This window comes from Coregonus lavaretus (assembly GCF_964263955.1).
Source record: "Coregonus lavaretus genome assembly, chromosome: 27".
Lineage (NCBI taxonomy): Eukaryota > Metazoa > Chordata > Actinopteri > Salmoniformes > Salmonidae > Coregonus > Coregonus lavaretus.
Window position 1 is genome coordinate 43681338 of NC_140014.1, and position 15702 is coordinate 43697039.

General features: G+C 46.7%; 1 protein-coding gene across 2 annotated transcripts in view; it reads right to left on the reverse strand.

Annotated features, from left to right (window-relative positions):
- Window positions 1-941: 941 nt before the first annotated feature.
- LOC311102784 (vam6/Vps39-like protein) overlaps window positions 942-15702 on the reverse strand; it is a 61261-nt gene continuing 46500 nt past the window's right edge. For both annotated transcript variants that reach the window (XM_084144198.1, XM_084144197.1), the window contains exons 22-24: window positions 4601-4735; window positions 4220-4311; window positions 942-3572 (exon numbers count right to left, since the gene is read on the reverse strand). In XM_084144198.1, coding sequence (XP_084000324.1) covers window positions 3491-3572; window positions 4220-4311; window positions 4601-4735 — 309 coding nt within the window. In that variant the 3' untranslated portion in view covers window positions 942-3490. The remainder of the gene's footprint in view (window positions 3573-4219; window positions 4312-4600; window positions 4736-15702) is intronic.

Here is a 15702-nt window from a genome sequence, read left to right on the forward strand (position 1 = left end):
GCAGATCAGACGTCTAGATTAGAACACTGATAACTACTGTTGCCGTGATATAATTGATTAGAAAAAAAATCCCTTCCTTTTCCCGTTTGGCAGTGCGTCGCCCATATCGCCCTAATGAACACACCGCCCCTGGATATCAGGGTTTAAGTGAGATGGGCATTGGCTGCCAGTCTTGACTTAATCCCATAGAAAATCTGTGGAGGGAGCTGAAGGTTCGAATTGTCAAACGTCAGCCTCGAAACCTTAATGACTTGGAGAAGATCTGCAAAGAGGAGTGGGACAAAATCCCTCCTGAGATGTGAGCAAACCTGGGGGCCAACTACAAGAAACGTCTGACCTCTGTGATTGCCAACAAGGGTTTTGCCACCAAGTACTAAGTCATGTTTTGCAGAGGGGTCAAATACTTATTTCCCTCATTAAAATGCAAATCAATTTATAACATTTTTGACATGTGTCTTTCTGGATTTTTTAGTTGTTATTCTGTCTCTCACTGTTCAAATAAACCTACCATTAAAATGATAGACTGATCATGTCTTTGTCAGTGGGCAAATATACATAATCAGCAGGGGGTCAAATACTTCTTTCCCTCACTGTATATCATGGGGCGGCGCACAATTGGCCCAGCGTCGTCCAGGGTAGGGGAGGGAATGGCCGGCAGGGATGTAGCTCAGTTGGTAGAGCATGGCGTTTGCAACGCCAGGGTTGTGGGTTCAATTCCCACGGGGGGGGCCAGTATGAATGGATAGGAGCGTCTGCTAAATGACTAAAAATTTAAATACGACGAATAAAACGTGTATTTCTTGTTCTTTGAGGTCCAGGCTGGGTATCTGTAGGGCACTTTGTGACAACTGCTGATGTAAAAAGGGCTTTATAAAATACATTTGATTGATTGATTACCAAGCACGGCATCCAAGACATTAAAAATGACACCTACAAAATGATACACATCATGAGTGGAAATGCATGTTTATTATCAATTAATGCAATACAGACATACCCGTTTGATTTGCTCAGTAAAATAACGTATAGCTTAAACAAACTTCTCATACTCTCTCACTCTTTATATAAATGGTACCAATGTTTTGAAGGTAAAACAGTGAGATGGTGCAACAGGCTTTCAACAACAAACAGACAGGCGGTTGGTTGACGCTGCAGGTATTTCATTACAATGTTGCGAGGATACAACTGTGATACATATCTTCATGTAATGCATCCCAAATGGCACCCCGTTCCCTATATAGGGTACTACTTTCGACCAGAGCCTTTGGTCTAAAGTAGTGCACTATATAGGGAATAGGGTGCCATTTGGGACTTAACCTATATCTTATCTTTCGTTCCAATCTGACATTCAAAACGTCTTCCTTCAGTCCTAATGAGACTAATGCATGATTCAGGACGACATAAAAAGGCAGAAACATTTAAACCTATAAAGGAAAAATGAGCTGCTGACATTTTTCTTTCAGGTTTTTCCCAAAATGAAAGAATACGTATCAATCAATAAAGATAGATTTTGAAACTGTGGATCTACAGAAGAGGTTATATCGAGGCAGCTGATCTCAAAACGAACAAAGAAATAACAAGAAACGTCCTTGTTTGTGCACACGGACCACGCTAGAAATGGAGTCGTTTACATTTGAAGTCTGGATTTTAACCATTCCCTCAGAAAACACACGCCAACTGAAAACAACATGAAAAGTGAAAAGCAAATGGCTGCTTTTAAGTACATTCTTAAAAGTCACACAAGGCATCAGAAGAAGAAGACTTAGTCTATGTAGTCTCTATAGCATACCGAGTGTAGTCTGAGGATGAGAGAGGGGGCAGGCGGGGAGGAAACAGAGGGAGGGAGTGAAGAGGAGGGAGAGAAGAGGAGGGAGAGAAGAGGAGCAGAGAAACAGACTACAGCAGTGCCTATTGTAATCATTCAGACTTGAACCGTCCTCTCATAAAGGCTACAGGTTAAATCTAACAATGAGGACAGAAACAGGCTCCTTTATTGTGAAGTCCTCTTCAGTACGTCTCCACGTCTCCACGTCTCTTCCAAAGGCTAACAGAAACAGATCCTCCTGTTGGTAGTTACTGTAGCAGAGTAGTTACTGTAGTAGTTACTGTAGTAGTTACTGTAGTAGTTACTGTAGTAGAGTAGTTACTGTAGTAGTTACTGTAGTAGAGTAGTTACTGTAGTAGAGTAGTTACTGTAGTAGTTACTGTAGTAGTTACTGTAGTAGAGTAGTTACTGTAGTAGAGTAGTTACTGTAGTAGTTACTGTAGTAGTTACTGTAGTAGAGTAGTTACTGTAGTAGTTACTGTAGTAGAGTAGTTACTGTAGTAGTTACTGTAGTAGTTACTGTAGTAGAGTAGTTACTGTAGTAGAGTAGTTACTGTAGTAGAGTAGTTACTGTAGTAGAGTAGTTACTGTAGTAGTTACTGTAGTAGAGTAGTTACTGTAGTAGAGTAGTTACTGTAGTAGAGTAGTTACTGTAGTAGTTACTGTAGTAGTTACTGTAGTAGAGTAGTTACTGTAGTAGAGTAGTTACTGTAGTAGAGTAGTTACTGTAGTAGTTACTGTAGTAGAGTAGTTACTGTAGTAGTTACTGTAGTAGAGTAGTTACTGTAGTAGTTACTGTAGTAGAGTAGTTACTGTAGTAGAGTAGTTACTGTAGTAGAGTAGTTACTGTAGTAGTTACTGTAGTAGTTACTGTAGTAGTTACTGTAGTAGTTACTGTAGTAGAGTAGTTACTGTAGGGAAGCAGTTGGTAGAATAGCTACAGGTACTGTAGTGGAGCAGGTAGCTGGGGTTGTGGGGCAGAACAGGTAGCAGGTAGCTGGGGTTGTGGGGCAGAACAGGTAGCAGGTAGCTGGGGTTGTGGGGCAGAACAGGTAGCAGGTAGCTGGGGTGGTGGGGCAGAACAGGTAGCAGGGGTTGTGGGACAGAGCAGGTAGCTGGGGTTGTGGGGCAGAACAGGTAGCTGGGGTTGTGGGGCAGAACAGGTAGCAGGTAGCTGGGGTTGTGGGGCAGAACAGGTAGCAGGTAGCTGGGGTTGTGGGGCAGAACAGGTAGCAGGTAGCTGGGGTTGTGGGGCAGAACAGGGAGCAGGTAGCTGGGGTTGTGGGGCAGAACAGGGAGCAGGTAGCTGGGGTTGTGGGGCAGAACAGGGAGCAGGTAGCTGGGGTTGTGGGGCAGAACAGGTAGCAGGTAGCTGGTGTTGTGGGGCAGAACAGGTAGCAGGTAGCTGGGGTTGTGGGGCAGAACAGGTAGCAGGTAGCAGTCCCAGAGAGAAGCAGTTAGAGTCCTCTCCTCCTGAACAGCCCAGCCTGTGGTGTAGTTTCAGACAAACCCAGCTTCCCTGCCTTCCCCTCGTCCAGGGTGCTGCTGGAACATGTAGTCCACAGGAGGGCACTGTTCTGTACCATTCTGTCATTTTAGTACACAGCGATCTAGTCTGTTAGTATCCCAGGAGTGCTTTGCGTCCAGGCGGGTGCGACAGCTGTGTCACTGCTCCGTAGGACACACCCCTCGGTCCTTACAGCAGAAGTAATGAACTACAACGCCGTTGGGATACCTGGCGAAGGCGCTGGACAGAGACCGACAAGTGTTTTAGTATCAGTATATAGACAGAGCCTTTACTGCATATTTACAACAGGTTTATCACATAATAAGGATTTATTACATAGTTATAGGTGTTTATAAAGCATTGATATTAGTATAGCCAGCAGAATACCACCCTGCATCCCACTGCTGGCTTGCCTCTGAAGCTAAGCAGGGTTGGTCCTGGATGGGAGACCAGATGCTGCTGGGAGTGGTGTTGGAGGGCCAGTAGGAGGTCCCTGGATGGGAGACCAGATGCTGCTGGGAGTGGTGTTGGAGGGCCAGTAGGAAGCACTCTTTCCTCTGGTCTAAAGAAAATATCCCAATGCCCCAGGGCACTGATTGGGGACATTGCCCTGTGCCATCTTTCGGATTGGATGTTAAACGGGTGTCCTGACTCTCTGTGGTCACTAAAGATCCCATGGCACTTATCGTAAGAGTAGGGGTGTTAACCCCCGGTGTCCTGGCTAAATTCCCAATCTGGTCCTCGTACCATCATGGCCACCTAATCATCCCCAGCTTCCAATTGGCTCATTCCTCTCCCCTGTAACTATTCCCCAGGTCGTTGCTGTAAACGAGAACGTGTTCTCAGTCAATTTACCTGGTAAAATAAAGGGTTAAATAAAAGCTTACCTGTTTCCTATCTTCTTCTTACAGACCCTGCAGGTCTTTTCCTCTGTGATGATACACTTCACCTGTTGGTGGAAGATACGCTCCTCCTGGACCTGAACACACACACCCGTCAGGTGGGGACAGAGACCAAAGACGTACATCAGGGTTGAATCTCAAAAGTAGTTCCTTGTTGCTCACATCCTCTTTTCCTTCTCTGCCTCTTTTTCAAAACATCAGAAGGGAGGAAACTCTTTCCTTAAACCTCTTTTCAAAACATCAGAAGGGAGGAAGCTCTTTCCTTATACCTCTTGGCTTCTCTCTGAAGTTTTGAAAAAGAGTCTGGAAGAGGACAGTTAATAGTGGACACAATACCAACACACAGAGCGTCTCTCTCTCTCTCACCCGTAGGAACTCAGCCTGCAGCAGGCTCTTGAGGACCTGGTCAAAGCGTTTCCTCTGAGCCTTCTCCTCCAGAACACTCTCCAAGAACACACGAATTTCTCTGATCTGAGTGTTGGCTGGCAGCAGGTCGATGGCCTGGTGGAGAGAGAAGAGATACCATGATTGTGATCCTTGTGTAGCTCAGTTGTGAGTGTGGAAGAGTGTGGAGTGTGCAACTAGCAACACCAAGGTTGTAGGTTTAGCCCACAGAGATCACATACCCATACTACACATGTAGGCTCTCTCTTTGGATGAAAGCATCTGCCTATTGGCATTAAAAACCAAAGCCTTCAACCCTCTCCCCTTTGTGTTTATTCCATATCTTTATTCCAGTATGAGAAACCTCCTTTATCCTGGAAGGAGACCGACCACAGGGTATCTATTTCCAGTATGAGAAACCTCCTTTATCATGAAAGGAGACCGACCACAGGGTATCTATTTCCAGTATGGGAAACCTCCTTTATCCTGAAAGGAGACCGACCACAGGGTATCTATTTCCAGTATGGGAAACCTCCTTTATCCTGAAAGGAGACCGGCCACAGGGTATCCATTTCTGTTCTATCAAGCTGGAGAAGAACTCTGAAACTTCTATTCTCTGGAACGTGTTATGTTCACTGTAGGAGATACTGTATATGTTTACTGTAGGGAGAGATACTGTATATGTTCACTGTAGGAGATACTGTATATGTTTACTGTAGGGAGAGATACTGTATATGTTTACTGTAGGGAGAGATACTGTATATGTTTACTGTAGGGAGAGATACTGTATATGTTTACTGTAGGGAGAGATACTGTACGTGTTTACTGTAGGGAGAGATACTGTATATGTTTACTGTAGGGAGAGATACTGTATATGTTCACTGTAGGAGATACTGTATATGTTTACTGTAGGGAGAGATACTGTATATGTTCACTGTAGGAGATACTGTATATGTTTACTGTAGGGAGAGATACTGTATATGTTTACTGTAGGGAGAGATACTGTATATGTTTACTGTAGGGAGAGATACTGTATATGTTTACTGTAGGGAGAGATACTGTATATGTTTACTGTAGGATATACTGTATGTGTTTACTGTAGGGAGAGATACTGTATATGTTTACTGTAGGGAGAGATACTGTATATGTTTACTGTAGGAGAGATACTGTATATGTTTACTGTAGGAGAGATACTGTACGTGTTTACTGTAGGAGAGATACTGTATATGTTTACTGTAGGGAGAGATACTGTATATGTTTACTGTAGGGAGAGATACTGTATATGTTTACTGTAGGGAGAGATACTGTATATGTTTACTGTAGGGAGAGATACTGTATATGTTTACTGTAGGGAGAGATACTGTATGTGTTTACTGTAGGGAGAGATACTGTATATGTTTACTGTAGGGAGAGATACTGTATATGTTTACTGTAGGGAGAGATACTGTATATGTTTACTGTAGGGAGAGATACTGTATATGTTTACTGTAGGGAGAGATACTGTATATGTTTACTGTAGGGAGAGATACTGTATATGTTTACTGTAGGGAGAGATACTGTATATGTTTACTGTAGGGAGAGATACTGTATGTCAGGGTTCTTCAATTCCGGTCCTGGAGGGCCGAGACACCTCTGTTTTTCATCCTCTCCTTCTAATCAGGGGCTAATTCAGACCTGGGACACCAGGTGAGTGCAATTAACTACCAGGTAGAAATAAAAAAACAGAATTGTTTCGGCCCTCCAGGACCGGAATTGAAGAACCCTGCTGTATGTGTTGACTGTAGGAAGAGATACTGTACAGTACCAGTCAAAGGTTTGGACACCTACTCATTCAAGGGTTTTTCTTTATTTTTACTATTTTCTACATTCTAGAATAATAGTGAAGGCATCAAAACTATGAAATAACACATATGGAATCATGTAGTAACCAAAAAAGTATTTAACGAATCAGAATTTATTTTAGTAGCCACCCTTTGCCTTGATGACAGCTTTGCACACTCTTGGAATTCTCCCAACCAGCTTCACCTGGAATGCTTTTCCAACAGTCTTGAAGGAGTTCCCACATATGCTGAGCACTTGTTGGCTGCTTTTCCTTCACTCTGCGGTCCAACTCATCTCAAACCATCTCAATTGGGTTGAGGTCGGGGGATTGTGGAGGCCAGGTCATCTGATGCAGCACTCCATCACTCTCCTTCTGGGTCAAATAGCCCTGATACAGGATGGAGGTGTGTTGGGTCATTGTCCTGTTGAAAAACAAATGATAGTCCCAGATGGATGGTGTATCACTGCAGAATGCTGTGGTAGCCATGCTGGTTAAATGTGCCTTGAATTCTAAATAAATCTCTGACAGTGTCACCAGCAAAGCACCTCCACACGATAACACCTCCTCCTCCATGCTTCACGGTGGCAACCACACATGCAGAGATCATCCGTTCACCTATTATGCATCTCAAAGACACGGCGGTTGGAACCAAACATCTCAAATTTGGACTCTTCAGACCAAAGGACAGATTTCCACCGGTCTTATGTCCATTGCTCGTGTTTCTTGGCCCAAGCAAGTCTCTTCTTCTGGTGTCCTTTAGTAGTGGTTTATTTGCAGCAATTCGACCATGAAGGCCTGATTCACACAGTCTCCTCTGAACAGTTGATGGTGAGATGCGTCTGTTACTTGAACTCTGTGAAGCATTTTTTTGGGCAGCATTTTCTGAGGCTGGTAACTCTAATGAACTTATCCTCTGCAGCCGCGGTAACTCTGGGTCTTCCTTTCCTGTGGTGGTCCTCATGAGAGCCAGTTTCATCATAGTGCTTGATGGTTTTTGCAACTGCACTTGGAGAAACTTTAAAAGTTCTTGAAATATTCCATATTGACTGACCTTCATGTCATAAAAGTAATGATGGACTGTCGTTTCTCATTGCTTATTTGAGCTGTTCTTGGCATAATATGGACTTGGTCTTTTACCAAATAGGGCTATCTTCTGTATACCACCCTACCTTGTCACAACACAACTGATTGGCTCAAACGCATTAAGAAGGAAAGAAACTCCACAAATTAACTTTTAACAAGGCACACCTGTTAATTGAAATGCATTCCAGGTGACTACCTCATGAAGCTGGTTGAGAGAATGCCAAGAGTGTGCAAAGCTGTCAAAAAGGCAAACGGTGGCTACTTTGAAGAATCTCAAATATAAAATATATTTTCATTTGTTTAACACTTTTTTGGTTACTACATGATTCCATATGTGTTATTTCACAGTTTTGATGTCTTCACTATTATTCTACAATGTAGAAAATAGTAAAAATAAAGAAAAACCCTTGAATGAGTAGGTGTGTCCAAACTTTTGACTGGTACTGTGTGTTAACTTTGCCAAAGCAAGTGAAATAGATAATAAACAAAGTGAAAAAAACTATAAATATTAACAGTAAACATTACACTCACAAAAGTTCCAAAAGAATAAAGACATTTCAAATGTCATATTATGTCTATATGCAGTGTTATAATGATGTGAAAATAGTTAAAGTACAAAAGGGAAAATAAATAAACGTAAATATGGGCTGTATTTACAATGGTGTTTGATCTTCACTAGTTGCCATTTTCTTGTGGCAACAGGTCACAAATCTTGCTGCTGTGATGGCACACTGTGGTATTTCACCCAATAGATATGGGAGTTTATCAAAATTGGATTTGTTTTCGAATTCTTTGTGGATCGCTGTAATCTGAGGGAAATATGTGTCTCTAATATGGTCATACATTTGGCAGGAGGTTAGGAAGTGCAGCTCAGTTTCCACCTCATTTTGTGGGCAGTGTGCACATAGCCTGTCTTCTCTTGAGAGCCAGGTCTGCCTACGGCGGCCTTTCTCAATAGCAAGGCTATGCTCACCTAGTCTGTACATAGTCAAAGCTTTCCTTAAGTTTGGGTCAGTCACAGTGGTCAGGTATTCTGCCACTGTGTACTCTCGGTTTAGGGCCAAATAGCATTCTAGTTTGCTCATTCTTTCGAATGTGTCAAGTAATTATATTTTTGTTTTCTCATGATTTGGTTGGGTCTAATTGTCTTGCTGTCCTGGGGCTCTGTGGGGTCTGTTTGTGTTTGTGAACAGAGCCCCAGGACCAGCTTGCTTACCCCCTCCAGGTTCATCTCTCTGTTATAGAAGTCGTGGTAGTTATTGGGGTCAAATTTGTCTCCACTTTTGTGGATTGGGGTGATCAGTCCTTGGTTCCAAATATTGGGGGAAGATGCCAGAGCTAAGGATGATGTTAAAGAGTTTAAGTATAGCCAATTGGAATTTGTGGTCTGTATATTTTATAATTTCATTGAGGATACCATCAACACCACAGGCCTTTTTGGGTTGGAGGGTTTGTATTTTGTCCTGTAGTTCATTCAATGTAACTGGAGAATCTGGTAGTCTTTAATAGTTGATCACTCTCTCCCTCTGTGCTCTCTCTCTCTCTATCCCTCTCTCTGTGCTCTCTCTCCCTCCACGTTCTCTCTCTCCGTGTGTGATATATACACTGAACAACAATTTCAAAGATTTTACTCAGTTCATAAGGAAATAAATCAATTGAAATACAGATATATATCTGTTGGTCACAATGGGCCTCAGGATCTCGTCACGGTATCTCTGTGCATTCAAATTGCCATCGATAAAAAGGCAATCGCGTTCGTTGTTGTTAGCTTATGCCTGCCCATTCAATAACGCCACCATGGGACACTCTGTTCACAATGTTGACATTAGCAAACCGCTTGCCCACGTGACGCGGTTGTGAGGCCATTTGGACATACTGAAAAATTCTCTAAAACAATGTTGGAGGCGGCTTATGGTAGAGAAATTAACATTCAATTATATGGCTACAGCTCTGGCGGACATTCCTGCAGTCCCTCAAAACTTGAGACATCTGTGGCATTGTGTTGTGTGACAAATCAGCACATTTTAGGTGGCCTTATATTGTCCCCAGCACAAGGTGCACCTGTGTAATGATCATGCTGTTTAATCAGCTTCTTGATATGCCACACGCAGATCCTCTCACGCTCTGTCAGGTTGGATGGGCAGCGTTGCTACACAGCTATTTTCAGGTCTCTCCAGAGATGTTCGATCGGGTTCAAGTCCGGGCTCTGGCTGGACCACTCAAGGACATTCAGAGACTTGTCCCGAAGCCACTCCTGCATTGTCTTAGCTGTATGCTTAAGAGTTGTTGTCCTGGTGGAAGGTGAACCTTCACCCCAGTCGGAGGTCCTGAGCGCTCTGGAGCAGGTTTTCATCAAGGATCTCTCTGTTCTTTGCTCCGTTCATCTTTCCCTCGATCCTGACTAGTCTCCCAGTTCCTGCTGCTTAAAAACATCCCCACAGCATGATGATGCCACCACCATGCTTCACCATAGGGATGGTGCCAGGTTTCCTCCAGACGTGACGCTTAGCATTCAGGCCAAAGAGTTCAATCTTGGTTTCATCAGACCAGAGAATCTTGTTTCTCATGGTCTGAGAGTCTTTAGGTGCCTTTTGGCAAACTCCAAGCGGGCTGTCATGTGCCTTTTACTGAGGAGTGGCTTCCGTCTGGCCACTCTACCATAAAGGCCTGATTGGTGGAGTGCTGCAGAGATGGTTGTCCTTCTGGAAGGTTCTCCCATCTCCACAGAGGAACTCTGGAGCTCTGTCTGAGTGACCATTGGGTTTGAATACTGAATACTTATGTAAATAAGATGTCTGTTTTAAATGTTTTATAAATTAGCAAACATTTATAAAAACCTGGTTTCGCTGTGTCATTATGGGGTATTGTGTATAGATCGATGATCATTTATTTGTATTTAATCCATTTTAGAATAAGGCTGCAACTTAACAAAATGTGGGAAAAGTGAAGGGTTCGGAATACTTTCCGAATGCACTGTGTATGTCCCGCTCTCTCTCCGATCTCTCCGTCTCTCATTATTCCTTAAAGAGGAGAGCAGCCACGCTACAGGCTACAGAAACGCCACACTACAGGCTACAGAAACGCCACACTACAGGCTACAGAAACGCCACACTACAGGCTACAGAAACGCCACGCTACAGGCTACAGAAACGCCACACTACAGGCTACAGAAACGCCACACTACAGGCTACAGAAACGCCACACTACAGGCTACAGAAACGCCACACTACAGGCTACAGAAACGCCACGCTACAGGCTACAGAAACGCCACGCTACAGGCTACAGAAACGCCACACTACAGGCTACAGAAACACCACACTACAGGCTACAGAAACGCCACACTACAGGCTACAGAAACGCCACAGGCTACAGAAACGCCACGCTACAGGCTACAGAAACGCCACGCTACAGGCTACAGAAACGCCACACTACAGGCTACAGAAACGCCACGCTACAGGCTACAGAAACGCCACACTACAGGCTACAGAAACGCCACACTACAGAAACGCCACGCTACAGGCTACAGAAACGCCACGCTACAGGCTACAGAAACGCCACGCTACAGGCTACAGAAACGCCACGCTACAGGCTACAGAAACGCCACGCTACAGGCTACAGAAACGCCACACTACAGGCTACAGAAACGCCACACTACAGAAACGCCACACTGCAGGCTACAGAAACGCCACACTACAGGCTACAGAAACACCACGCTACAGGCTACAGAAACACCACGCTACAGGCTACAGAAACGCCACGCTACAGAAACGCCACGCTACAGGCTACAGAAACGCCACGCTACAGGCTACAGAAACGCCACGCTACAGGCTACAGAAACGCCACACTACAGGCTACAGAAACACCACGCTACAGGCTACAGAAACGCCACACTACAGGCTACAGAAACGCCACACTACAGGCTACAGAAACGCCACGCTACAGGCTACAGAAACGCCACACTACAGAAACGCCACACTACAGGCTACAGAAACGCCACACTACAGAAACGCCACGCTACAGGCTACAGAAACGCCACACTACAGGCTACAGAAACGCCACGCTACAGGCTACAGAAACGCCACGCTACAGGCTACAGAAACGCCACAGGCTACAGAAACGCCACACTACAGGCTGCAGAAACGCCACACTACAGAAACGCCACGCTACAGGCTACAGAAACGCCACGCTACAGGCTACAGAAACGCCACGCTACAGGCTACAGAAACGCCACAGGCTACAGAAACGCCACGCTACAGGCTACAGAAACGCCACACTACAGGCTACAGAAACGCCACGCTACAGGCTACAGAAACGCCACGCTACAGGCTACAGAAACGCCACGCTACAGGCTACAGAAACGCCACACTACAGGCTACAGAAACGCCACGCTACAGGCTACAGAAACGCCACGCTACAGGCTACAGAAACGCCACACTACAGGCTACAGAACAGAAACGCCACGCTACAGGCTACAGAAACGCCACACTACAGGCTACAGAAACGCCACGCTACAGAAACGCCACGCTACAGGCTACAGAAACGCCACACTACAGGCTACAGAAACGCCACGCTACAGGCTACAGAAACGCCACGCTACAGGCTACAGAAACGCCACGCTACAGGCTACAGAAACGCCACACTACAGGCTACAGAAACGCCACGCTACAGGCTACAGCAACGCCACACTACAGGCTACAGAAACGCCACGCTACAGAAACGCCACGCTACAGGCTACAGAAACGCCACGCTACAGGCTACAGAAACGCCACGCTACAGGCTACAGAAACGCCACACTACAGGCTACAGAAACGCCACGCTACAGGCTACAGAAACGCCACACTACAGGCTACAGAAGCTACAGGCTACAGAAACGCCACACTACAGAAACGCCACACTACAGGCTACAGAAACGCCACACTACAGGCTACAGAAACGCCACACTACAGGCTACAGAAACGCCACGCTACAGGCTACAGAAACACCACGCTACAGGCTACAGAAACGCCACGCTACAGGCTACAGAAGCTACAGGCTACAGAAACGCCACACTACAGAAACGCCACACTACAGGCTACAGAAACGCCACACTACAGGCTACAGAAACGCCACACTACAGGCTACAGAAACGCCACGCTACAGGCTACAGAAACGCCACGCTACAGGCTACAGAAACACCACGCTACAGGCTACAGAAACGCCACACTACAGGCTACAGAAACGCCACACTACAGGCTACAGAAACGCCACGCTACAGGCTACAGAAACGCCACACTACAGGCTACAGAAGCTACAGGCTACAGAAACGCCACACTACAGGCTACAGAAACGCCACACTACAGGCTACAGAAACGCCACGCTACAGGCTACAGAAACGCCACACTACAGGCTACAGAAACGCCACACTACAGGCTACAGAAACGCCACACTACAGGCTACAGAAACGCCACGCTACAGGCTACAGAAACGCCACACTACAGGCTACAGAAACGCCACGCTACAGGCTACAGAAACGCCAGGCTACAGAAACGCCACACTACAGGCTACAGAAACGCCAGGCTACAGAAACGCCACACTACAGGCTACAGAAACGCCACGCTACAGGCTACAGAAACGCCACGCTACAGGCTACAGAAACGCCACGCTACAGGCTACAGAAACGCCACGCTACAGGCTACAGAAACGCCACGCTACAGGCTACAGAAACGCCAGGCTACAGAAACGCCACACTACAGGCTACAGAAACGCCACGCTACAGGCTACAGAAACACCACACTACAGGCTACAGAAACGCCACGCTACAGGCTACAGAAACGCCACACTACAGGCTACAGAAACGCCACGCTACAGGCTACAGAAACGCCACGCTACAGGCTACAGAAACGCCACCCTACAGGCTACAGAAACGCCACGCTACAGGCTACAGAAACGCCACACTACAGGCTACAGAAACGCCACACTACAGGCTACAGAAACGCCACACTACAGGCTACAGAAACGCCACGCTACAGGCTACAGAAACGCCACACTACAGGCTACAGAAACGCCACACTACAGGCTACAGAAACGCCACACTACAGGCTACAGAAACGCCACACTACAGGCTACAGAAACGCCACGCTAGAGGTTACAGAAACGCCACACTACAGGCTACAGAAACGCCACACTATAGAAACGCCACACTACAGGCTACAGAAACGCCACGCTACAGGCTACAGAAACGCCACACTACAGGCTACAGAAACGCCACGCTACAGGCTACAGAAACGCCACACTACAGGCTACAGAAACGCCACGCTACAGGCTACAGAAACGCCACACTACAGGCTACAGAAACGCCACGCTACAGGCTACAGAAACGCCACACTACAGGCTACAGAAACGCCACGCTACAGGCTACAGAAACGCCACGCTACAGGCTACAGAAACGCCACGCTACAGGCTACAGAAACGCCACACTACAGGCTACAGAAACGCCACACTACAGAAACGCCACACTACAGGCTACAGAAACGCCACACTACAGGCTACAGAAACGCCACACTACAGGCTACAGAAACACCACGCTACAGGCTACAGAAACGCCACGCTACAGGCTACAGAAACGCCACACTACAGGCTACAGAAACGCCACACTACAGGCTACAGAAACGCCACGCTACAGGCTACAGAAACGCCACGCTACAGGCTACAGAAACGCCACACTACAGAAACGCCACACTACAGGCTACAGAAACGCCACACTACAGGCTACAGAAACGCCACACTACAGAAACGCCACACTACAGGCTACAGAAACGCCACAATACAGGCTACAGAAACGCCACGCTACAGGCTACAGAAACGCCACGCTACAGGCTACAGAAACGCCACGCTACAGGCTACAGAAACGCCACGCTACAGGCTACAGAAACGCCACACTACAGGCTACAGCAACGCCACACTACAGGCTACAGAAACGCCACGCTACAGGCTACAGAAACGCCACACTACAGAAACGCCACACTACAGGCTACAGAAACGCCACACTACAGGCTACAGAAACGCCACACTACAGGCTACAGAAACGCCACGCTAGAGGTTACAGAAACGCCACGCTAGAGGTTACAGAAACGCCACACTACAGGCTACAGAAACGCCACACTATAGAAACGCCACACTACAGGCTACAGAAACGCCACGCTACAGGCTACAGAAACGCCACGCTACAGGCTACAGAAACGCCACACTACAGGCTACAGAAACGCCACACTACAGAAACGCCACGCTACAGGCTACAGAAACGCCACACTACAGGCTACAGAAACGCCACGCTACAGGCTACAGAAACGCCACGCTACAGGCTACAGAAACGCCACACTACAGAAACGCCACACTACAGGCTACAGAAACGCCACACTACAGGCTACAGAAACGCCACACTACAGGCTACAGAAACGCCACACTACAGGCTACAGAAACGCCACGCTACAGGCTACAGAAACGCCACGCTACAGGCTACAGAAACGCCACACTACAGAAACGCCACACTACAGGCTACAGAAACGCCACACTACAGGCTACAGAAACGCCACACTACAGGCTACAGAAACGCCACGCTAGAGGCTACAGAAACGCCACACTACAGGCTACAGAAACGCCACACTACAGAAACGCCACACTACAGGCTACAGAAACACCACGCTACAGGCTACAGAAACGCCACGCTACAGGCTACAGAAACGCCACACTACAGAAACGCCACGCTACAGGCTACAGAAAAGCCACGCTACAGGCTACAGAAACGCCACGCTACAGGCTACAGAAACGCCACGCTACAGGCTACAGAAACGCCACGCTACAGGCTACAGAAACGCCACGCTACAGGCTACAGAAACGCCACGCTACAGGCTACAGAAACGCCACACTACAGGCTACAGAAACGCCACACTACAGGCTACAGAAACGCCACACTACAGAAACGCCACACTACAGGCTACAGAAACGCCACACTACAGGCTACAGAAACGCCACACTACAGGCTACAGAAACACCACGCTACAGGCTACAGAAACGCCACGCTACAGAAACGCCACACTACAGGCTACAGAAACGCCACACTACAGGCTACAGAAACGCCACGCTACAGGCTACAGAAACGCCACGCTACAGGCTACAGAAACGCCACACTACAGGCTACAGA